This window comes from Semicossyphus pulcher, unplaced genomic scaffold (assembly GCF_022749685.1).
Source record: "Semicossyphus pulcher isolate SPU_LCO1_2020_fin unplaced genomic scaffold, fSemPul1.0.p SCAF_24, whole genome shotgun sequence".
Taxonomy (NCBI): domain Eukaryota; kingdom Metazoa; phylum Chordata; class Actinopteri; order Labriformes; family Labridae; genus Semicossyphus; species Semicossyphus pulcher.
In genome coordinates, this window is record NW_027211698.1 from 15,825,001 (window position 1) to 15,850,000 (window position 25,000).

Below are 25,000 nucleotides of genomic sequence, written 5' to 3' on the forward strand. Positions count from 1 at the left end.
TACTGTCACTACTATCACTACTACCACTACTACTACTACTACTACTACTACTATCACTACTACTACTACTACTATACTACTATACTACTATCACTACTACTACTACTACTATCACTACTATACTACTATCACTACTACTACTACCAAACTAATATCACTACTATCACTACTACTACTACTACTATCACTACTATACTACTATCACTACTACTATACTACTATCACTACTACTATACTACTATCACTACTACCACTACTACTATACTACTATCACTACTACCACTTCTACTACTACTATACTACTACCACTACTACTACTACTATACTACTATCACTACTATACTACAATTACTACTACAACTATCACTACTATACTACTACTACTATCACTACTACTTCTACTACTATCACCACTACCACTACTACTACTACTACTTAATGTGTGCCTGCACTGATTCTTCATTGTATATTATTATTGTGTGTGTATTGCGCTTATTCTTTTTCTTGGGAGAAGGATCTTGCACCATTTTTGCACTTTACACCATCATTTGCTATGCAGTGTATGAATGCTCCGAACTGAATTTTGTTATTATAATTACTATGACAATGACAATAAAAGGATTGAATTGAATTGAATACAACACTGTAATGCGGTGGGATGAACCTCTGTAAACAGAGATACCATCTTTATCACTCTGTGGTCTGTGGCTTGTTTGAACTGAGGAAGAACTTCATCACAAATCATGAGTGAGTGTATGACGAGGCAACACCACACTGTAAAAATGTATGTTACCAGTAAATACACTCAAATACAATATCATAACATATCAAACAATACGATAAGATAGTGTACGACGCAGTATGATACTAGAGCATAAGATATGAAACCGAACAATATCATATGATACGATACAATACAGTGCAATATGATACAATACGATACAGTGCAATATGATACAATACAGTGCAATATGATACAATACGATACAGTGCAATATGATACAATACAGTGCAATATGATACAATACGATACAGTGCAATATGATACGATACAGTGCAATATGATGCGATACGATACAGTGCAATATGATACAATACCGTGCAATATGATACAATACGATACAGTGCAATATGATACAATACAGTGCAATATGATACAATACGATACAGTGCAATATGATACAATACAGTGCAATATGATACAATATGATACAGTGCAATATGATACAATACAGTGCAATATGATACAATATGATACAGTGCAATACTATACAATACAGTGCAATATGATGCAATACGATACAGTGCAATATGATACGATACAGTGCAATATGATGCGATACGATACAGTGCAATATGATACGATATGATTAACAACCATATAATAGGATACGATAAGATACTGTCTGTGACATTACAACAGCTAATGGAACCACAATGTTTGTTTTCATTTCAGAGAGTCACCACAGACATTCACAACACAAGGATAAGTTCATCACACACCTGACAGGTAAGACCACATCACAACAAAAACAGTCGTTTTAACTTGCACAATAAAGGACTTGTTGGTCTTCCTCTGCCTCGGTTGGTGTGTTTGTGATTTTGTGTTACATAGATATTGTGTTGGATCTGAACAACCATTCCAAACCACAAAGTCACACAATGACACAAACACACTAACCCATCATGTCAGGAGAGGATCAGCAGCTCCTGTGTCCTGAGAGGTAGAAGTACTATTTTCATCAATAGTCTGGTGACTTGAACAGAGCGATGGTACATCAGAGTAGGGTTTTAAAACATCTTCAGGATTCAGTGATGATTCTATACAGTGAGTCCTGTGGGCTCCTTGTTGGAGGTGTTCATGGGGAGGTTGTTTCTCAGTTACTCCCTCATCACCATGAAGCCGACTTTACGAGCCGGTCCCTGTTTCTGCAGTCGTGCATGACTTCGACGACGTCTGAAACACTTCCTCTGATCTGCAGGTGGCTGTAATAAAGAACAGTGGTAGCTTGTAAACAACATTATTAAGGATACAAGTGGCAGTACATTAAAAAACAAAAAGTGTTTTATTGGGAAGGAATTCATTCAGCATGTTTGTTAGACCTGAAGAACTTAGACCTGTTCATGCCTCAGCTTCTGGTCTCCCTCAGAGTCGATTCAACATTAAGAACTGGTTTAAACCTCCGAATGAGTAAACGCTGCTGCTGCCTCGGGTCTTCTAACACTCCAACAGCTCAAACAAAGATGGCCATTATGAGCCCAATCTGCCCTCCAACATCCTCCTAGTCAACTGCTTGTTCTTATTTTATGTAATGTTATGTCACATTTTATTCCTAGTTTATTATGATGAATCATTGCCCTGTAAAAACAGGCTGCTAAGTGTGATTGTATAGATGTTTAGAAGTGACAACATTTCAGTTGAAATTGTGTTTTTCACAGACATTTGAAGAGTCAAACGTAGTGTGAATCATGGATGCACGTTGCTAACCAAGCGGTTGTAGCATTAGCTGGTAATGTAGCATTTGCTCCCCTCTAGTTGAACCCTCTCATACACATGTGGTCACTTCTGGCTCCAAAGCAACAAGATGGCCAAAATACAAAAAAAGTTGTTGACAAACTAAGTAGTGACATCACAGTGTCTACGACGACTTCTTCCTCACAGTCTCTGATTAAAGTGTAAAAAAAGGGGCGGGGCTTCAGAGCAGGTCGTGAAACTTTGGCACGAACTATAAAAACAGCTCTCAAGAAGACATTTGCAAACATCACAAACCAGACTGAGCGTTAACGACTTCAATGTGTCTGTGTCACATAAAAATGCTAATGAGATGCCAAGTCGTATCTGTGCTGTCCAATCAGAGCCCAGCGTTCTAAGGTGTGTTTGATTCCGTCCTCAGGTCCTCTTTACATCAACCCGAAGTGCAGAAAACATTTCAACAGACTGTACTACAACACCAGAGACTGCACAATATCTGCCTGTGAGTATACACACACACACACACACACACACACACACACACGCTGTGTTATCATCGGTGTGATCGTGTCAGAACAGCAGCAGCTCTTGTGATCTTTAATCATGCATGTAGCTCTGAGTTTATCTTGGAGAGAGAGAGAGAACAAAAATGTGAGCATATGTGTGTGTATGCTCATATACGTGTGTGTGTGTGTGTGTGTGTGTGTGTGTGTGCATGTGTGTGTGTGTGAAGACAAGTCATATCCTGTTGTTGATCTCAAACAAGCTCCTACAGCAACTCCACACAGTAACAATGAAGGGAATCAAACCATCGACCAGTGAGGTAACTCCTGGTTTCCATGGAGAAGCTCAAAGTTACAGAAGCTGTGAAGGTTCAAACTTGGTTTGATCTGACAGCTGATTGGCTGATTCACATCTCTGTGCTGCTGTTATAAATGACATGTAGACGTTTCTCTGTTTCACCATGTTAAACACAGGTGAAGAGAGCACACCTTTAAATTCTGCTTCAGTACGGAGTGCTAAGTTTGGTCCCACCACTGACTCTGTGGTCAGGGAACGCTAGGCCGAGGTATCTCGGGTGTGCGTCCATGTGGCCCCGGGTACGAGCTGAGTCTGAACTTGAATCATTTAAATTATGACCTAATTCACATGATACGTTTGGAACCACTCATCAGACCGATGCTCCAGGCTAGCAGTCCCCTGCCTCCACTGTCTGTGCTAAGCTAGGCTAAACACCCCCGTGGTCCTGTGACTCCGGCAGTTGATTTAGTCTCTTTTTGGAAATGAAACAAACATGTTTTTGAAACCACAGATGAACATGTTGTGTTTCCCCTCCTGCAGATTATAAAAGATGTGCTCGTCTGCTGACTCGGTTGGCCAACAGCCCTCGCTGCTCCGAGAGATAAACACGAGGAGAGACGGTGAGACTGCGATTAAACTCACACCTTTGTGTATACAGAACTAAATATACGTCTTAAGCATGGTGCCAGGCTCTGTGGACGCTATTATTACAAACACTTCTGTAATTTATTGCTTGGATCTTCCACCTGAAGCAGAAGGGAGGAAGCAGCAGTGACACAAAGGTCAGGGGTCAGAGCAGGTGGAACAAATATTTGCACGATCATAACGCTGGATGAGAGTTCAGACTGCAGGCTCTAAGGTCAGCTGTTAAAGACTTTAAAGACTTTGGCGTTTGAGTTCTGTGAGTACGTTTTTAAACTCTTTAAACTCTGCGGGTTTGTTGTTCCTGTTTGCCTCATTTTGCCAGTCACACTGCAGGGAACCGAGCCAGCAGGGAACCGACACGGTGCTTCCACCCACTGATCTTAGGATTAACATCATTATCTGACGTCAGTCGGAGTGCAGGGCACCGCTGCAGGCGAGCAGCAGTTTTACATGAGACCATAGAGCATTATCAGCTAGAACACAAGGAGATGATTGTTCTTTAGAATTTATAACCAAAAAACCCAGACCAGACAGAACCGCAGAGTCTGCAGAGTCTGCCAGAGAACCACCAAACGCCCAGGTTGGGAACTGTTCCTGTGGAAGTCAGTAAACCTTGTGAGCTAAGAGTCTATAGAACTTTAGAACATACACTCTGACATACATGTGGTGCCTAAGGTTAGCGTGTAGAAATACAGTACTGTAAAACCTGTAGAACCATAAGTCTAGAGGTTCCACAGAGTCTATAGACCCTGCAGAACATACAGTGTGTGGAACCTGTTGATTAAAATGTTTAGAGTCTATGTTCTACCCGTTCTAATAAGGTCAGTAGAATCAGAATAGAACATAGAGTCTGTGTTTTATCTGGTTCTAAAGGTTCAAAGGTTCTACAGTCTTCCTAAAGAACATGTACTTCATTTGAAGCCTTTAGACTCGACTGTACCACAGAGTCTGCATATTTAAGAATTAGACGTATCTGAAGAACCACAACAACAATGGAATCAATACAGCCCGTAGAACCAGGAGAACCTGCTGACTGTATGTTTATAAGAACCTGTAGAATCTGTGCATTCTTCAAAACTGAACAACTCCATGAACAATAGGGTTCAACGTCTAGGCTCTGCAGGTTTAATGGAGTCCATAGAACCTCAAGTCTATGCTTGAAAAGGTTCTAATGAGGTCAGTAGAACCCATCGAGCATGGAGTCTGCAAAAATCAACAGAACATCGTCTGTAGATCCAGTTAAAATTGAAGGCTTTAAAACGTTTAGTACTAAGAATTTTTCTTTTTCTACACTGTCTGTTATCAACAGGTTCTACCTCAAGGTTCTGCAGGGTTTAAAGAGTCAATTAAACATATTTTCTGTGCTCTACATGTTCCACCAAGGTCTGTAGATCCAGTAGAACATAATCCATAGAACCTCCAAACCTGTGGAATCTATGGTCAGTGTAGAACCCACAAAACACATATTCTACAGATGAGAACCAGTAAAGCCAAAGGTCAGCAGACCCATCACACTCTAGAGAAGTAGAACCTGCAGAACCTATAGGCTTAAAAGTCACACCTATAGATCCCAGAGAGCCTGCAGAGCCCAGACTTTGGCCTTTTAGAGCTGAAAGAACCTGTTCTTTTTTTGAAACTGTAGACTAGACAGAACCAAAACGTTTACAAATTAAAGAATCAGAAGTATCCAAAGAACCACAAGAACCGCAGCGTCAGTATAATGTGTAGAACCAGGAGAACCTGTAGATTCATAAGAGCCTGAAGAATCTGTGCTGTCTTTAAAACTGTGGATTCAAGGTCTCTAAAACCTGTATAAAATAAACCAAACATCTTTTAGAACCTTCAGAACACATTGTCTGTAGAACCTGTGCAACATAGAATGTGTAGAATCTGGAACAGTTAGATCCTGCAGGCTGTACAAAATGTAGAGTAACATGTGTTCAGACCCAGTAGAAGCAAGAGAACATGAATCTGTGAAACTTGTGGACTCCATAAATTCTTTAGATCCTTAAATACAGGAGAACAATAAAACTGGAGAGGTTTTATAACATCTTGAGAACCTAAAGTCTGTAAAAACTTTAGACTTGAGTCCATTAATCTTGTAGAACATGTGGAAGTCGGAGAGTCTGTAAATCTTGTAAATTCACAATGTTAAGATTTAAGGAACTGTGAAACCTGTGCAGTTTAAACACTGTCACTGGTAGAACCAAGAGAACCTGGATTTTTTGGGTAAGAATTTTGAAGACTCTTTTAAGCATTTGTTTCCTGTAAAACTAATTTAATATCATCGACCAGGCAGAGACAATGAGATTCAGAGAGTTTACAAAACCTGTGGAACCAGAAGCCTGTAAAACTGTTAAAAGAACATATAGAACCTGCAGGATGTGGACTCTGTTAAGTGTGTAGAACCTTTAGAGAACTGAGTCTGTCAGTCTGGTAGAACATGTGGGAACCTGCCCATCAATGATCTGTAGATTTAGTAAGCCAGAACCTGAAGCTTCTTTAAAACTGTGGTTTAGAACCTACGGAACCTGTAGACAGAAGTCTGTAGACTCTCTTGAGTTGAGTTGCATCATGGGAAATGTAGTGTCCACTGTGTCCAGTGTCCTCTTGGTCTTGACCCAGACGATCCAGAATGTTGTGGGTTCCATTTGGCCCCTGGTTTTTTGATCCCGTCTCTGGTTAGTCCCCGCCTTCGTGGCAGAACTCAATCACATGACACTGGCTGATGAAAGTCTGCGCTGAAAACAAAGAGAACAGCTGGATCATATTCCCACTCATTATTTGCCTCTTTTCTTCTTCTTCACTCTCCTTTATTTTCACTTTCCTCTATAATAGCCATAACCACAGCAGCTCCTCCCTTCTTCTTCTTGGCTTTGAGTCTTCTGTACATTAAATCACAAACACTCTGCTGCACCCTGAAACAGAACATGTGGAACCTTTATGTTTTCTGTCACGCTGTTAAAGCCAAGAGCCTGTTGGGTTATATTTGACTGAGCAAAATGTTCCTGAGCTTTACTCAGTCGTCTCTTCTTTCTCAATCTGTCCTTATAGCAGAGTCTGGACAGGAACTGTTGGCTCACAGTGAGGATGCAGGATGCAGAAGAAGTTATCCAGCTAACAGAATCTCCACCGACAGCAGAGGACTCCAGTCCACGAGCAGCAGCACGTCTCTCTAAAGATCTGACTTATTTTTGTCTGCACACATTCACATCTCTTGCATATTTGCAGAAGTTAATTTTTTTGTGAGAATTTCTGACACTGTTTTACAAAAGCCTGTCAGCGCTGAGATTCCCCTGAAGTCTTGACAAGAAACGGTCCAACCAAACCCCATTCAAAAAACACTCATTTTAAAGTCGTGTTCTTGTCGTCTTGCAGACAGACCTGACAAAGCATGAACTCAGACTCTTTCCAAACCTGCATCCTGATGTTGTTATCTCAGCCTGTTTATTGTCAGTTGGTAGTTGGTGTCCATCAGAGAAATCCTGGTACTGATCCGAGCTAACAGCTCATCACACTGGGCACTGGTCAGCCTGAAGGAGCTGGAAGCAGCAGGAGAGTTCATCAGACACAGCTCAAGAGGAGGAGGGGAGGTTAACCAGCTGTGTGCTTTGAAATCTTGTAATTAAGCATCATCTTCTGCACTGGATTCTCCTCTGCTGCCTCATCAACACAACCCGACTCACCTCAGCTGTTTTTGCTGTATCGACCCGACTCGCTGACCTCCACGTCCTCAGGAAACCAATGTTTGAAACTGACAATGACTGAAATGGATTTCTATGGTTTTTTAATGAATGTTCTGGTTTCTAATGGAGCTGCAGGATATATATTACGCTGAGCTGGATCGCTGCTTAAAGATACAGATATACGGAAGCAGAAACAGTGCACAGTGTTTCCTTTGTTCTCGGCAGTGTTCTGGATTCATTTTGGACGACCGACGTCTGAGCATGTTGGAAGCCTTCAGAGGAGACGAATCCTCTGACTGGACGACGGCTCAATAACAGGATTGTATTGGCTGAGATGTAACATGATGCTTAATAACCACGGTGACAATGATTATAATATTTCAGTGTATTTATATTGTTCAAGCTGTCGCCTCGGGTGCAATATGTACATACTGAGAGGAATAAAGACACGTTTCATACGGACCACACCCACAGGAAGCGTTTGTATTTTATATCTATATATCTATATCTATATCTATTTATATATATCTGTTAAATATCCGTGCTGGGTCGACGTGTGCTTTCTTTCACTCAGGTGGTTTATGACAGAAGTAATGCAAACGTGCCTTAAACCTGCATTCTCTCTGATGTCCAGCAGGGGGCCAACAGAAGTCTGATCCTATAGAAGTCTATGAGAACATGCTCCTCCTCCTCTCCTGATGTATTCCCTCAGTAAACATGTTCCTAATGAGTTTATGGTCTCAGTCTCTAGTCTCAAGTCTTCTTCAGCACATGATGTTCATTTAGTCACTGATGCTCCAGTTAGAGTCACACAGAGCAGGAAGAGGGGAGGGGTTAGGGCGGGGCTACCTGTGATGGACAGGTCGCTGCCAGTCTGTTGCCTTTGTTTAGATGAGTATCTTCCAGGCTGCAGGAGGTGCTTTGAAGCCAATTTGCCACAGAAAGCAGAGTGTGTAATCACAGCGTTTGGGTCCATCACATGATGCACATCAGCTTACGCTGTGAAAGAGCCTTGTGGAAAGCAGCGGATATTTTTACTCTTGAATGCAGTAAATCAATGTGTGGGTATCAAACTGAAAACACCCTCAGTGAATGATTAGATCATCGATCACTAACAGCTGAGTCACGTTGTTTTCCTCTGCATGATGCTGAGCCTGGAGCTCGGGCCTCACTCAGGTACACTGTGGTCCTCCGGCTGTTTGACAACACAGGCCTCACCAGGTGAAACACCTTCCACCTGCAGCAGGAAATGTTATGTTAGCATTAGCAGCTAGTTATTGATTGAACAGTGTCCGTATCGGACGTGGCTGCCCTGTTGACGTGTCATTTCACAGCACATTCAGTTATCTCCCTGCTAACTCGACGCTGCTGCACAGGTTGTGTGTTTGGTTTGATCCCGGCTGACGGTTAAACCGGCTGAGGTCAGAGGCAGCAGCTGACGGTAGCACGGTGTGCCTCTGACAGGGAGAACCACATAGCAGCTGTGTTGACTTTGGCTGCGTCCGCTCAGCCTCGCGCTGAGGGTGAACCTTTCCTCTGGGCTCCGAGCAGGAGTCTGTCACACGGCCCATCTGATAAACGGAGAACCAGCGGTTGTTTTCATCAGGGAGATGTTGGCGTGTTCTTTAGGAGAGCTTTCAAAAATGATGCAACATGACACCTGAAATGTGTTCATTCAAGGGGCAGCCGGGGCTTCGTACCTGCTCAGAGCGTGTTGCATTTTGAGTCAGTGTTTAAAAGATTACAGTGAAACGAACGAGCAGCTGTAGGTCACAGCATAACCAGCACCAACTCCTTAGACAGGTAATGATCTGTCTGTCTGTCTATCTGTCTGTCTCTCTGTCTGCCTGTCTGTCTGTTGGCTCGACGTGCCCAAAATATCACTTACAGCCGTTTTATAGTAATTAGGTAAACTGTCAAAGGTGTGTGTGTGTGTGTGTGTGTGTGTGTGTGTGTGTATTATAAGACCTAAGATGTTGCCAAAACTGCAGCAGAGCTGGTCTGACTGCAAAGACACACACACACACACACACACACACACACACACACACACACACCTGTCCCGTCCACAGAACATGCTGTATATTGTGTATATAACCTGTATACATATTTTGTACAAACGTTCATGTATATAAAAACATTAATCTTCTATATTTATCTCTTTGCACTGTTTGTTTACATTGTATATAAACGTATGTTGTTCAGATCTATATATTTATACTCATTTTGTCCTCATATATAATAATCCTAACTGTGTCCCTCTGCTGACATGAGAGCTGTGTGTAACAGCAGCTGCAGACAGGACTCACATCACTCGTGTGTTCACAAATTTGGACAATAAAGCTGACTGTGGTTTTAAATGTTGTTTGTGTACATGCTGTCAGCCGCCCCGCTGAGTTCTGACCACCGCTCGTGCTACAGAGCCGCACTCTGATCCACAGGTCCTCTCGGTTTGACTGAGAACTCGTCGGTGGCTCTTCAATGGAAAGAAAAAAAGAGAGAGATGTTATAACGTCAGCAGCACGTCCTCAGGCCCGGCGGCCCTGTTCACAGATCCCAACAGCTGATTCGCTCCTGATGACGGTGTTTCTGTGTGACCAACTTCAGCGGAGGTTTGGGAATCAAACTTTGCTTTCACACGATATCAGAGGAGTAAATCTGACAGCAGTCCACATGACTGCACACAGAGCAGCTCTTTTTCCTTCCACCTATCTGCTGTCTCCTCCTCGTCAGTCACACTCTCCGCTAATGTAGCATGAATTAACAAAATGTTTGTATCTTTGGTCTTAAACTGTCTACACTATGGAGCTAGATATGTGGCTAAATGCTAGCATGTTGCTGTTGATGGCTTAGCAAAATTAGCTAACATTTTATAGTTTAACTGAATATATAACACGGCTAAACTTAAGAGTGAGCTAACTCTGTTCCTGAATGCTGACATTAGCAAACATGAGCTAATGGTGATAATATATAATCATTAGCTTAACTATTGAGAATGTAAGCTAATGTTAGCCTCACAACAACAACAACATAGGTCTAAAAATCTTATGTGGCGGAGTTCAAGTTTTAGCTAACGTCATTCGCCGGCGTTTAATTTAAAGAACTTTGCAGATGAACGCTAATTAATGAGTCGTATAAATGTTTCATCTGATTGATGACTATAGCAAGTCCCCAGCAAAGCTAATGCTACAATATATACAACTAGCTCCAGCTAATGTTGGAAATCAGCTAACCATTTAGCGTAGTGACATCATAGCTTCATAACCGCGCTAACTGTATGAAGCTAACTGTATGAAGTGAACTGTATGAAGCGAACTGCATGAAGCGAACTGTATGAAGCGAACTGTATGATGCGAACTGTATAACGCGAACTGTATGACGCTAACTGTATGACGCTTACTGTATGACGCTAACTGTATGACACTAACTGTATGAAGCTAACTGTATGACGCTAACTGTATCACACTAACTGTATGACGCGAACTGTATGACGCGAACTGTATCACGCGAACTGTATGACGCGAACTGTATGACGCTAACTGTATTACATTAACTGTATGACGCTAACTGTATGAAGCGAACTGTATGACTCTAACTGTATGAAGCTAACTACATGACACTAACTGTATGACATTAACTGTATGACGCTAACTGTATGACGCTAACTGTATCACACTAACTGTATGACGCTAACTGTATGAAGATAACTGTATCACACTAACTGTATGACGCTAACTGTATGACACTAACTGTATGACGCTAACTGTATCACACTAACTGTATGAAGCTAACTGTATGACGCTAACTGTATGACATTAACTGTATGACTCTAACTGTATGAAGCTAACTACATGACACTAACTGTATGACATTAACTGTATGACGCGAACTGTATGAAGCGAACTGTATGACGCTAACTGTATGACATTAACTGTATGAAGCTAACTGTATGACGCTAACTGTATGACGCTAACTGTATGAAGCTAACTGTATGACGCGAACTGTATGACACTAACTGTATGAAGCGAACTGTATGACACTAACTGTATGAAGCTAACTGTATGACACTAACTGTATGAAGCTAACTGTATGAAGCTAACTATATGAAGCTAACTGTATGACACTAACTGTATGAAGCTAACTGTATGACGCTAACTGTATGACACTAACTGTATGACATTAACTGTATGAAGCTAACTGTATGACATTAACTGTATGAAGCTAACTGTATGACGCTAACTGTATGACACTAACTGTATGACACTAACTGTATGACGCTAACTGTATGACACTAACTGTATGACATTAACTGTATGAAGCTAACTGTATGACGCTAACTGTATGACACTAACTGTATGAAGCGAACTGTATGACACTAACTGTATGAAGCTAACTGTATGACACTAACTGTATGACACTAACTGTATGAAGCTAACTGTATGACACTAACTGTATGACGCTAACTGTATGAAGCTAACTGTATGACGCTAACTGTATGAAGCTAACTGTATGACACTAACTGTATGACACTAACTGTATGAAGCTAACTGTATGACGCTAACTGTATGTGTTGTTGTTCAGGAGTTTAACTAGGATGACATCAGGATCTCTCATGGACTAATGTCTCAGGGTTCATCTTGTCTGGATTTAAAGGTTCTCTGGAGGTTGAAAAGTTGCCCGTAGCTGCTCACATGATAGACGGGTAATTACAGTAAACAATGGTGGAACAGTCCGTACTCTGGATACTGGTTCTGAATGAAGTTACTAATGGTACAGTTACATAAAATGACCGTAGGAACAATAGACGCAGTGAAGGAGGAGCAGAGCAGTGCGGTGACTAACACCTGAGGCAGGTAATGACTAATCTTTGATGAATTACACCTGAATCTCTGCCAGGTCTGAAATGCTACTGTCTACATCCCAACACACTAACACACACACACACACACACACACACACACACACACACACGCACTTTAAATAAACACAGCGCGAGTCTTACATTCCTGGGAGGGGATGTTTGATTGAAAGCTTGGGGTTGTGGCTGGCATGACCAAAGCCGGAGCAATAACAGGTACTGTTGTGGTTTCTGTGAGTTTGAGACACAAAGGTATCTCAGGTATGTTCAGATTCCAGGTGTTACCAGCAGTTTCAACAAAATTTGCCAACAGAGGTACCAAAGAGTGCTCTCAGGTGATGCCGGATGCACATTTTATTTTAGCTCAGTAACAGATTTAAAACGGTTCCAGAGAGCTGGAGGATGTGGAAGACAACTTAGAGAGGACTTGGACTGTGAGGAGATAGAGGACTTCTGATCGATGTGCAGGAACCTGGATGGACTAATAAAAGACTTCTTGTAAGGGACTAGCGACGCTGGAAATGATGGAAGATGACTTACGGTGGACAAAAGGACCAAAAGGGACCTCTTGATATTTTCAAACATAAAGCGTCATTGAAAAGGAAACTAAGGACCTGGAGGATTTGTTGGGGGCTCCTTGAAATGAGAAAACTTGGAGGCAGCTTGCAAAGGACTGGAAAGACCTTTAAGGATGCAGACGACTGGAAGACTACTACAGAAAAGAAAGACAGGAAGGTCGATTTCTGAAGACCTGTGAGGGCCCGAGGAAACTTACAAGGCACTAGGAGGAAGACTTCTGAGGCCCGATTCTTAAGGGACTTGGACTCCAGAGGACTGGTGGACTGGAAAAGGGACTCTGAGGATGGTGGGACAGGAAGGAGGACAGAAGGGACTATAAGGGAACTAAAGCACTGGGAAGATGTCTTGCAGAGGACTGGAGAACCAGAGGGACTTGGCAGATCACTCAGAGGGGACTGGAGGTTGAAAAAAAGGACTTGTAGGTGCCGAGAGGACTTAAGAACTGGACGACTTGGAAATCTACTCATAGTAGACTTAAAGTACTCAGAGCAGTAGGGATGGAAGGATGACATCTAGAGGGTGTAAAGGACTTGTAGGGAATGTGAGGACGTCTACTGGACTAAAAGCACCCAGAGTAAAGCGTAGAACTGGGAGGAGGATTTTACAAAGACGGAATGATTTGAATAGGGACTGGGAAGATGACTTGTAGAGGATTCGAGTCCTAGAATGACTTGGGGGATCAGCTGTGGAGGACTTGACAAAGAACTTGAGGATTATAATGAGGGCTGGAAGAGGTAGTCCGGATGAGGATTTGGAGGATGATCTGCAGGCGACTGGAAGGACATGGGGAACGACTCATGATGGACTCGAGGACTTTACAGGGGACCAGGAGGAAAACATGTCAGACTCAAGACGACTCGAAGAAGGATTCTGACTTAATGCGGACTGCAGGGCGGGAGAACTGGACGAGGACTTGGTAAAGACTTGCAGGGCACTTGTAGAGGACTTGCAGAGGACTGGGAGGTCTGAAGTGTTTTATGGAGACTGGGTGGCCTAACACACACACACACACACACACACACACACACACACACACACACACACACTCACACACTCACTCAGTGGAAACACATTAAGAAGACAGATGGCTGCAGCGAAACTGATGTTTATCCAGCGAGCTATTTAAAGAGAGAAGACGGATTAATGCGAGCAGCGATTGAAGAAAAGATAAAGACATGAGAGAAAGAAGAGAAGAGAGAGAGAGAGGGGGGGATGTAGAGAGAGAGAGAGAGAGAGAGAGAGAGAGAGAGAGAGAGATTAAAAATGACAAAGGGCATAAAAACACCTCTTTCTCATCTTTTCGGCCCTCTTAAACTCTGGTTGGTGGAAAGAAACAAACAGTTAAAGTTTGTCGACGTCTCTCTTCACATTTATCAAACTGCTGTTTTGTCTCAGTTTCAGATCTGACAGAAGAAATGCAAACGATCCCATCTCAGCTTTTTAATCTCATAACTGTTGGAGGTCCAGTCTAAAAGACAGTTTACATGTGCGTATCAGAGCTTAGTCTCCTCGGCTGCATTTTACTGTGACACTTTAAAGAGGCTAAAAACACTTCTCAGGTGTCTCCAGGTGTGTTTGTCCCCGCTCTCATGAAACTGTAGGTTTTATTCAGTGTTTGGCTGTTGTTGTGTCAGTAGATTCCAGTGCTGTGTTTCTTCTTTCCCAGCCTGCCCACAGGATGTTCAGCATGTTTTTTTTATCAGTGCAGTAAACATGTGTTGAATGGAAGCTGCTGGAGGATGAGAGGAGATAAGAGCAGGTTGTAAAGGCCAGCCTGCTCCTGGTGGCGATACAGTCATAAATACCATCCTGACAGCAGGCCGAGCCTCCTTCAGCCTGCACATCATCATCCTCTCACATCCACATTCTGCAGGATTCAGGTCATCTGCTTCTCTGAGCGGCCGCGTTACAAACATCCAACAATGTACGGCACATTATGAACTTGAAACAAACTGTAGTAGAGTGAAAACATGTGATTTCTGTTTTTAATGGCTGCAGTGCTATTCATGGAAATATGTAATTAAGGTTGTAAACACATTTGTCCTGAGGCCACAGCCTTCAAACTGACTGGGCCTCGCAGTAATCAGTTTCACGGCTGCTCGCTGTGACTGATGGACAAATCACACACATCCGATCTGATACACACAATATATCAGTGTTTATATCTGCTGATCTCATTACATAATGTCACACACACATAAAGGTAATATGCTGCTCGAACAGGTGCTATGAAGGTAACATTCATAAATGTCCCCATGTGTCACCGGACAGAATAAAGCTAATGAAGCTAATGAAGCTAAGTGAAGAGTCAAACCCTGCAGTTCCTCTGGTGTCCACTTGAGGCTGCCTCCAGCAGTGAGTCAGTCCCCATAGAGCCCCATGTTAAACTTTACAGCAGAAATAAACATGTTTACAGCCTGGTACAAAAAACAGTTTGGGTCTCTATAGCTCATTTCTCTCTTCATGACAACTGTACGGGGAGAATCTTTATACAGCTCACCTGTTTACATTATATTAAGGCTTAAAGAGATTCAGCATTAGGGGCGTGGCCTCTTTGAGTGACAGCTGGGAGCTGCTAGCTGTCTGCTAGGTGTCCCCTCAGCTAACTCAGTCACTGAACGTAACCTCTGGGCCGTGTTTGTGCTGCTGGATCTTTGTTCATGTTGTTTTTCATGCGCTCACGTCTCCCTCGTCTCCCTCGTCTCCCTCGCCTCCCATCACCACGCCGTCCTCCTCATTAAACTGCACTCATTGTGTTGCTGACGCAGTTATTATCGTCATTACTGCTGTTATTCTAATCATGTGAACATGAGTTGTTTCAGTGCACTTTGAGGAACAAACCAGCCTGTGTGTGTTTGATATTTCTGCAGTTATTCCCTGGACTCTGCCGGCTGCTGACCTTTGACCTCCCTGTGGAGAGCAGTTTATTTCCCTGCAGAGAGATTAAAAATAAAAAACCCTTATCGCGTTAACTGTGAGAAAACGACCGGACAAACATGGGAACATCTGTCAGTCTGCTCGAGCAGCCGACAGACAGCAGTCGTGAACAGAGACACCTGTGGCGAACGTCTGACCCACCGTGAGCACTGAGATCGTGTCAGTGACGCCTCCTCTCTGCGTTTTCTGCTAATAGCACATTTATTCATGTTTTACATTTCCAAACATTAAACAAAGACAGAAGTCACGTTCTGTCTTCACTTCTGATGAAAAGCTGGAAAACAAACAGGTTTAGAAATCGCGCCCTGAGCGCAGACTCCCAGGCATCTTTAAATGATGGACATGAGATCATCAGTGTGTGCTTCATGTGTCCACATTAAAACCGTCGTTATGAATGTGTCACTGAACTATAACTGCGGCTCATCTGTCAGTCATGTCACATGTTTGTCACGAGGCTGTTTTTACAGATGAACTCAAAACAGGAAGAGACGAGGATCGTTAGTTTGTGAATGTTTGCGCAGGAGCGGAAGGATTCACCTGACGGACTCTGTGTTCAAAGGAATGAAAAGTTTACCTCCAGCTTTATAAAGAACGGCCCGATCTGCCTGCGAGACTCAACTCAGGTGGAAGAGGCGCCTTAGTCAGGCACGCGCACAGCTGTTACACGCCCCTCTGAGCGGGCTGTCCGCGCGACGCCAGTCTCCTTTACGATCCATTAATTCACCTGTTATCACCTGTTCCTGTCTGAAAAATGATCCTTATGACTCCTGCTGTTTGGTTTCACCTGCGCAGGTGGGATCGATTTATTTAATCATTGACTTTATTTTTACGTTTCATGTCTGGTGTTTCCGGCAGCGCGCGGGGCTGTCCCGAGAATCCAGAATCAGGTGAAGCGGAAGTGAGGTGAAGAGAGGAGGGAGGCTCGCGCAGCTCACCTGGGTCAGGTGCACATCCAGAGAACAGAGAGAAGAGGGCAGACGGACACAAAAGTAAGTTTGTTAAAGTGAAATGGTGACGTGTTTAACGTCTCCAGAGCTCCGCTGTCTTTAACATGTCGCTGAGTTTGAGACGCGTGCGCTGACAACAGAACACAGTGTCCGCGGGCTCGTGGAACCGGTTCGTTTGAAAACAAGCTGTGACGTAACACCGGTTATTACAAGATGCATTTTTACGGTTTTTTAGTCACTTGAATGTTCTTACTGTAAAAACAAAGCTGTAAAAATCTGTTTGAAAGTCGGAACCTGTTGGTTCAGAGCGGGTTCGAGCTCGTCTGATGGGGTGGTTCCGTTCCAGGCTTTGATCTTTGCCTTAGTTCTAGTGGGGGTTAAGGTTATGACAGGAAGTCCTGTTATGACAGGTTCGAGTGCTTTCTGAGGATCTAGTTATCAATGAGGAAGTTCTGTTGGTCTTTTCGGGGTGTTGTTGAGGTTCTACTGGACTTTGAGGAGGTCATATTTGGATTTGATCTGTGGCTGAGCAGGATCTAGCGGGCTTTGAGGTTCTATGGTTCTACGGGGAGATAAGAGTCTTTGCTGACGATCTGGTGGTCTGTGTTTCTGTAATAGAACCTTGTGAGGAGGTTCTGGTTGTGTGTCAGTGGTTGGATGGAAGTTAGTCGTCAGGTGTCATTAGACTTCATGTTTCTGATTCGTGGAGGAGGGAGGATGACTGATTGAACTAATATATGATGGATTGCTCGGCTGTCGGCACGGTAACACTTCCTGCTGCACTGAATCCCTGACTGCTCGTTACTGCTAACGAGCTCTCATTAAAGGTTAATGTTCTCTCTGATTGAGTTAGGTCTCAGGGCCTGTGATTGGTCCTGAGTTATTCAGCAGGTTATATTGCCAGGCGACAGGTGATGTCACTCAGTGTGTTAACTGTGGTGTGTGTGTCAGCTGCTCTTCTGGATTAGATGAAGGTGTTTTAACGACCTGATGACGCTCACATTTATCACCTGCAGTGAGCTCATCACTAACGACTGCTTAACGACTGAGTCACAACACGGCGTCACATAACTCTGTTCGACGCCCGTACTTATCCTCCGAACAACCCTTCCTCCTCCAGCTCCCTGCTTTCAAACACATGAACAAGAACTACTCAGAACCCAGATCACGTTCTATCTGACAACTAGAACCTCCTCAATGACCAATAGAACCTCCTCAAAGACAACTAGAATCTTCTAGGCGACTTTATGGTCCTCATAGGTGACTAGAACCTTTGTAGTGACACGCAGAGACTCCAAAAAGACGTAAATCAAAGGTAAAATATCTCTAGAATCTTTGCAGAGACCACCTGACCGTTCTTAAAGACAACTAGAACTTCCTCTGAGGGGACAAGTACCTTAATGTCTTCTTAGACAGCTAGAAGCTCCACATTGACCACATTCAATGAGTTCTCAGTGACAGACTATGAAAGATCAGGAGAACCTCCTCTGAAACAACTATGACCTCCTTCCAGGGGACTACTATGAAGAACGCCCTTAAACACGATGTGAAAGTTGACTGGAACCGAAGCAGAGATGGTGAGAGTTCTGCCCGTGTGCTGTACCGTTGGACTGTAGAACTGGAAACCATCAGGGCTGAAAACTTCCTGTTTACAACCAGAGCCAGCTTCCTGTTCCTTTTGTCAGAGCCTCAAACAGCAGAGTCCTGCAGCGGGGACCAGTCTGCCAACATGCCTCCTGCTGCAGACAGCACATTCCTGACTCATGACTCAAACACACGGCAGCCTGAACGTCCCGGCCTCAGCGGAGCTACGACGCGCTAACAAAGCTGTGGTTCAGCTGCAGGAACACATGAAACACGGCCTCCAGGGGACAGAGCTGCATGCAGAGGGCAAACTAGAAGAACAAGAAGAACTGAATGTTAGAATTAGTATTTATGACGTCATCCAGAAAAATGTCACATGGCCAAAAGAGGATGGAGCTCAGGTGGAGCTGAATGAGATGAACAAGCAACAAGCTGCACAGACGAGTGAGTCTACAGGCTGATCTCAAGTTACAATAATTAGTCGATGAATCCGTTTGTTGTTGTAAGAAAGTTAACTTGAAACTTATTTGACTCATTTTTCAGCTCAGTGACCAAACGTGTGCTCGCTCCAGCTTCTTTAAATGAGACTGTAGCGTCTGTGTCGACGACATCACAGATCGTTGTGTTCTGCTTTCCTAAATGTGACACCTTGCTGGTTTTCTTTGGTGGTCAAACTTTGGCGGTCGGACAAATTGAGACATTTGAGGACTTCACCGTGGAGGGACACTTGTCACAGACTGAATAACGCGTCCTGTGAACGCAGTGATCCAGGCCTGTCAGTCCTCCTTGTAAACCCCAGATAATCAGAGCTTTGTAGGATTCTGGGTTTGTTTTGGCACAGATGAAGATAAGATAAGATTGAACCAAGTCAACAAGGAGCTCATTGACGACTGAAGGGACCACAAAATACATCAGAATTTAAGTTATGTGCAGCTGAACTGTTTAAAGAGGTCTGTTTGTGGAGCTGCTCTGAATGAGCTGTTGATGTTTTTAATAAACCGTTTAATGTGTGTGTTCTCAGTGAGTAACCCCATCCCGTCCAATCTGAAGTCGGAGGCCAAGAAAGCCGCCAAGATCCTGAGAGACTTCACGGAAATCTCCAACAGGAACGGACCGGACAAACTCATCCCCGGTAAACACACAGACTGTCCTTCATGACGCCCACAGAGCCCACAGAGCCCCACAGAGCCCCACAGAGCTCACAGGGCCCCACAGGGCCCCACAGAGCCCACAGAGCCCACAGAGCCCACAGAGCCCCACAGAGCTCACAGGGCCCCACAGAGCCCCACAGAGCACACAGGGCCCCACAGAGCCCCACAGAGCCCACAAAGCCCCACAGAGCTCACAGAGCCCACAGAGCCCACAGAGCCCCGCAGAGCCCCACAGAGCCCCACAGAGCTCACAGGGCCCCACAGAGCCCCACAAGAGCCCCACAGAGCCCACAGAGCCCTACAGAGCTCACAGGGCCCAACAGAGCCCCATAGAGCCCCATAGAGCCCACAGAGTCCATAGAGCCCCACAGAGCCCCACAGAGTCCACAGTGCCCACAGTGCCCACAGAGCCCCACAGAGCCCCACAGAGCCCCACAGAGCCCCACAGAGTCCTACAGAGCCCCACAGAGCCCCACAGAGCCCCACAGAGTCCTACAGAGCCCCACAGAGTCCACAGAGTCCACAGAGTCCACAGAGCCCCACGGAGTCCTACAGAGCCCCACGGAGTCCTACAGAGCCCCACAGAGCCCCACAGAGTCCTACAGAGCCCCACAGAGCCCACAGAGCCCCACAGAGCCCACAGAGCCCCACAGAGCCCCACAGAGCCCCACAGAGTCCCACAGAGCCCCACAGACCTCACAGAGCCCCACAGACCCCTACAGAGCCCACAGAGTCCTACAGAGCCCCACAGAGTCCTACAGAGCCCCACAGAGCCCCACAGAGCCCCACAGAGTCCCACGGAGCCCCACAGAGTCCCACGGAGTCCCACAGAGCCCCACGGAGTCCCACAGAGCCCCACGGAGTCCTACAGAGCCCCACAGAGCCCCACAGAGCCCCACAGAGTCCAACAAGTACCTCGACTATTCGTGAACATGTCGAGGTTGTTAGTACAGTATGCCTCTCAGACCTGGTTTCTTGTGTGTGTATTTGCATGTTGCAAACAAAGACACAAAAACAGGTGAAGAGGAGAGAAACGCAGGACAGATTTGTTGTTAAGTTAAAGAAATCTTAAGACAGGTTGCTGAGAAGGTGAGAATGATATAATAATATTACAGATGAGTTGTCTTTGAATGCTAACTAGTAAGACAGCAGTGGTTTCTATCTACTGTTACTACTGAGGTGACTAAAAAGGTTTGGTTGTGTGTTGCAGCTCATGTGATAGCGAAAGCTGAGGGCCTGGCCATCATCTCAGTCATCAAGGCCGGCTTCATGATCACGGCCCGAGGAGGCAGCGGCATCGTCATCGCCCGGCTGGCCGACAGACGTAAGAAAACACCAAACTTCAGTGTCTCCTTCTCTAACCGTCCCTGCGCACGAACACTGTGAGGCTGTTCCACTGACCCCATCAGAGTTCATGATCATGCAGGAGTTCAGCCTCATAGTTTGACTTCCTTTGCATCCTCTTGCCGCCCCGTGACCCTGCTTTTTATTGCGTTGCCATGGGGATAAACAGAAACTCCCTCAGGTCTCCCTGCAGCGCTTGATGCCGCGGCAGGAAGTCATCTGATGTTTTATGGATGTTACTTTCTTGTCCGGCGGTGGCAACTTTGACATTTCTGTGGCATATATTGGAGTTTGTGCCAAACAGCCGCAGAGGATCACAGAGTGACTGAGCTGCTGCTGGCGCCTCGCCTCCTCACAGGGGTTTCTGCTTCAGATTAAAGGAGCAGTTCAACCGAAACACGAGGAAGAACAAATTCTTCACAGTTATCTGAGGACTCTTAACAAACAGAGCAGGCGTAGAGCGACTGTGTTGTGTTATCCACAGAGTATCAAAGAAATATATAAAGATCTGCACACCAGGAAGCTCCTCACAAGTCTGAGGAAGAGCATGTTGGCTCGAAACGTCACTGTGTGCTGAATGAAACCCTCTGCGGGAGCTTCCTGCTGTGCAGATCTTTATATATTTCTTTGATATACTTGATAGGTTTGGATCCAGCAGCCACCGGCGATGTGCGAGTCTGTATCTGATTTGATATTATCCACAGAGACCACCATGAATCCACCATGAGACACAAACACTTCCTCTAACAGAGCCAGACTCAACACATCCGCTGCTGTTTGAGAAGCTGTGTTTCTATATGATGCCGACGTCTCGTCACACTTGTCAAAAGCTGTGATGTCACTCTTTAAATCAGCTCACTTCCTGTTTGTGTTCAGGCTGGTCGGCACCGTCTGCCATCGGCATCGCCGGTCTGGGAGGAGGCTTTGAGATCGGGGTGGAGGTGAGAGATCACACACAGATCAAACCTTTTTTTATTTATTGTAATTATTGTTATGAGATTGAACCTGATCGGGTTTATGACTCCCTCAGGTGTCAGACCTGGTGATCATCCTGAACCAGCGGCGGGCCATCGAGGCATTCACAAAAGGCGGGAACCTGACCCTGGGTGGGAACTGCACCGTCGCCGTGGGACCCATGGGCAGGTGAGCACCTGCACTCTCACTCTGTCTAACTATTTGTCTCTTAATTGCCTTTAATCTTTCTGCTTGGTTTAATTATAGCTCACATTTAATGTTTAATTCTCCCTGAAGATTTATGAGACGTTTAATGACAGTTGTTATGTTTGTGATCTGAGGCCTTGAGCAGGAACACACTCGGCGTCTGTTAGACTTCTGTGGCGGTGACAACATCTGATGTCGATGACTTCAGAGGCCATGATTGATGTGTGTGAGGTTAATTTTAGTATAATAAGATCAGTGTTATCTCAAGGTAGTTCAACAGGTTCAGGTGTGTGTGTGTGTGTGTCTGTGTGTGCTGGCATCTATGTGTGTGTGGGCGTGAGCAGGTATTTGACTTGCAGGGAAATGCTGACATCAGTCGTAGTCTGTTTTTGTGTCAGTTACAGACAGACGGAACATTAATGGAGCGATGAGTTTACATGTTTAATCACTAGGTAGACTCATCTTAAAATATATAAACATAAAATACAAGTAGCTTATTTTTTATCAAAGGCCTCTGGAATGATTCAAGGCTTTAGCTTCACAAACACAGAATAACAGAGGACCCAGGATCGTACCTTGTGGAACACCACAGAGCATTCACGCAGCCACAGCAGTTTGTGAAGTGTACAAACATGTACACAAATTTAGCTTTGCACCTTTTGTGTTGATATCATATCTGTGTCTCAGGAACGTGGAGGCTGACGTGGTTCTTCGCAGCACAGCAGCCGTCTTTACTTACTGCAGATCCAGAGGTTTGTTTGCTGGAATCTCTCTGGAGGGATCGTACCTGATAGAACGCAAAGAGACCAACCGCAAGTACGAACATCTACCTGACCTCTCTGTCTCTTTGCTCAAAGGGCTGTTAATGTTGTTTGATATGTGAGTATTTGTGTGAATACGGCTGCAGGTTCTACTCCCAAGACATCCGTGCTTCGGCCATTTTGAACGGTGATGTGGAGCCGCCGTCAGAATGCTTTGACCTCTACCACATCCTGGAGGCGTACACCGAGGCCTACACCGCCGACTGGACCAGCAAGCACATGGTTCAGAAGGTAGATTTTTCACACCTAAAGTAGACCGCTTCAAGCTAAAGAACCAGAGATGGAAATGTGAATTAGTCTGGAACATGTGTTTGTTTTGTTTATGTCTCTGGAAGCCATAACCAATCAGAGCATTGAAACCTGTGATGTAGCGGTAGGCTGCTAGGCTAGGTGGCTAGTTCAAGCATCCAGTTCATAAATAGTTCAACATGATTTAGTATATTAACATTTATCGTTTGTACATAACGTGAACTGCATTCCAGTTGGTCTAATTCTGACCTGATAGCAGATTCAGAGCGTTCCCACTCAGCAGCGGCCATCTTGGTCGTTTACAAAACAGACAGATTTAAATCCACCCTGATTCAGGTCAGGCCAGTCACAAACATTTAATTAAAACGGGGCGGGATAAACGTTCCTGTGTTGTAAACAACCAAGATGGCTGCCGCTGAGGTGAAATGTTCATAATCTGCAATCAGGTCAGGTTTTTGTTGCTCTGATTGGTTGCAGAGACATTTAATTTGATGCCTCTGTTTCGTCTTTTTTCAGTCCTCTCTTCCTCCTGCAAGACCTCCAGCTCCATCTCAGCCGAGGCCGGCAACCAGCTTCCAGCAACCTGCAGCTAACTACCAGCAACCTGCAGCTTACTACCAGCAACCTGCAGCTTACTACCAGCCACCTGCAGCTAACTACCAGCCACCTGCAGCTAACCCTGGTAAAACCTCACTGAGATACGAGTGTTTTCTCTGCTAATAGAGGACATAATTAGTGTGTAATAATCTGTGTGTGTGCGTGTGTGTGCGTGTGTGTGTGTGTGTGTGGTTGTGCAGGTGTAGGAAGTAAGAACAAGCTCTACCCGAGCATCTCCATCTACAAATCTGAAACCTCAGGTGACTTTTACTTCCATGTGGCACCTCATGGTGTCCTTCTCTACCTCCTTTGTTCTTTTCCTCCTTTCCTGTTCTCTAGTTTCCTTCACTACCTCCTTCCTTCCTTTTTCATCTCAGTCTTTTTTTCCTCTTCCTTGCTTCCTTGCCTCCTGTCTTTCTTTTTCTATGCCAATGTCTTTCCTTCCTTCTTCGTCTCATTCTTCCTTTCCTTTCCTTCCTTTCCTTCCCTCTCATTTGCCTTCCCTCCCTCATCTCCTTCTTTGGCTCCTTTTCTTTTTGAACCTCAGTCTCTGAGTCGCTGAGTCCTCCTCTCCTTCACCACTATCTTATGTCCTTTGTCTGCACTTTGTTTTGTTCCCTTCCTCTCTTTCCCTTTTCTACCTCCTAACCCACTTATTTCCTTCCTTCCTTCCTTTCCAACTAATTACCTCCTTTCCTTCTTTACCCTCTTTCACAGATGACAGGTCAGTGTTTTCCTTCCTAAAGTACACACACACACACACGCACACACACACACACCTGTCAGAGGATGGAAGTTTAGGTGTGTGTGCTCAAATGTGTTGTTAACCAGCGTCCTTGAATCCTGCTGTTAGCCGTTAGCCGTTAGCTGTGTGTGATCTGTACATTGACAGCACAGGAACGTCCTGTTTTCTCTGCAGTACCTAAATGTTTGTGTGCAGTCACTTTTAAAGGCTGCAGCTCCCTCTTGTGGTCACAGCTGCTACCTGTCTCTGCAGAAACAGACATAATGCAGAATGAACTGTAGAGGGTCACAGTACATGTGTTGGAGCTTCACACAGCCTGATGCTTCTTTATTGATGCGTGCAGCGGCTGTTCGAGCATCAGAGCACATCTATCATCATGAAACAGAGAAGTCAACATCCTGCACGACGTCGCTCAGTCTTTA

General features: G+C 44.6%; 2 protein-coding genes across 3 annotated transcripts in view; both read left to right on the plus strand.

Moving 5' to 3' along the window:
- LOC138603708 (ALK and LTK ligand 1-like) overlaps positions 1–8,071 on the plus strand; it is a 10,161-nt gene extending 2,090 nt beyond the window's left edge. Inside the window, exons 3-6 of one of the 2 annotated variants that reach the window (XM_069675599.1) lie at positions 1,457–1,510; positions 2,895–2,975; positions 3,815–3,894; positions 6,974–8,071. In XM_069675599.1, coding sequence (XP_069531700.1) covers positions 1,457–1,510; positions 2,895–2,975; positions 3,815–3,879 — 200 coding nt within the window. In that variant the 3' untranslated portion in view covers positions 3,880–3,894; positions 6,974–8,071. The remainder of the gene's footprint in view (positions 1–1,456; positions 1,511–2,894; positions 2,976–3,814; positions 3,895–6,973) is intronic. The other variant, XM_069675600.1, reaches the window with a different exon arrangement.
- Positions 8,072–16,768: 8,697 nt separating this feature from the next.
- The window catches only part of sh3yl1 (SH3 and SYLF domain containing 1), a 9,503-nt gene continuing 1,271 nt past the window's right edge, over positions 16,769–25,000 (plus strand). The window contains exons 1-9 of the mRNA XM_069675377.1: positions 16,769–16,968; positions 19,532–19,642; positions 20,872–20,985; positions 21,882–21,946; positions 22,036–22,148; positions 22,854–22,982; positions 23,074–23,218; positions 23,753–23,918; positions 24,034–24,093. Of these exons, the coding sequence (XP_069531478.1) occupies position 16,968; positions 19,532–19,642; positions 20,872–20,985; positions 21,882–21,946; positions 22,036–22,148; positions 22,854–22,982; positions 23,074–23,218; positions 23,753–23,918; positions 24,034–24,093 (904 nt within the window). The 5' untranslated portion in view covers positions 16,769–16,967. The remainder of the gene's footprint in view (positions 16,969–19,531; positions 19,643–20,871; positions 20,986–21,881; positions 21,947–22,035; positions 22,149–22,853; positions 22,983–23,073; positions 23,219–23,752; positions 23,919–24,033; positions 24,094–25,000) is intronic.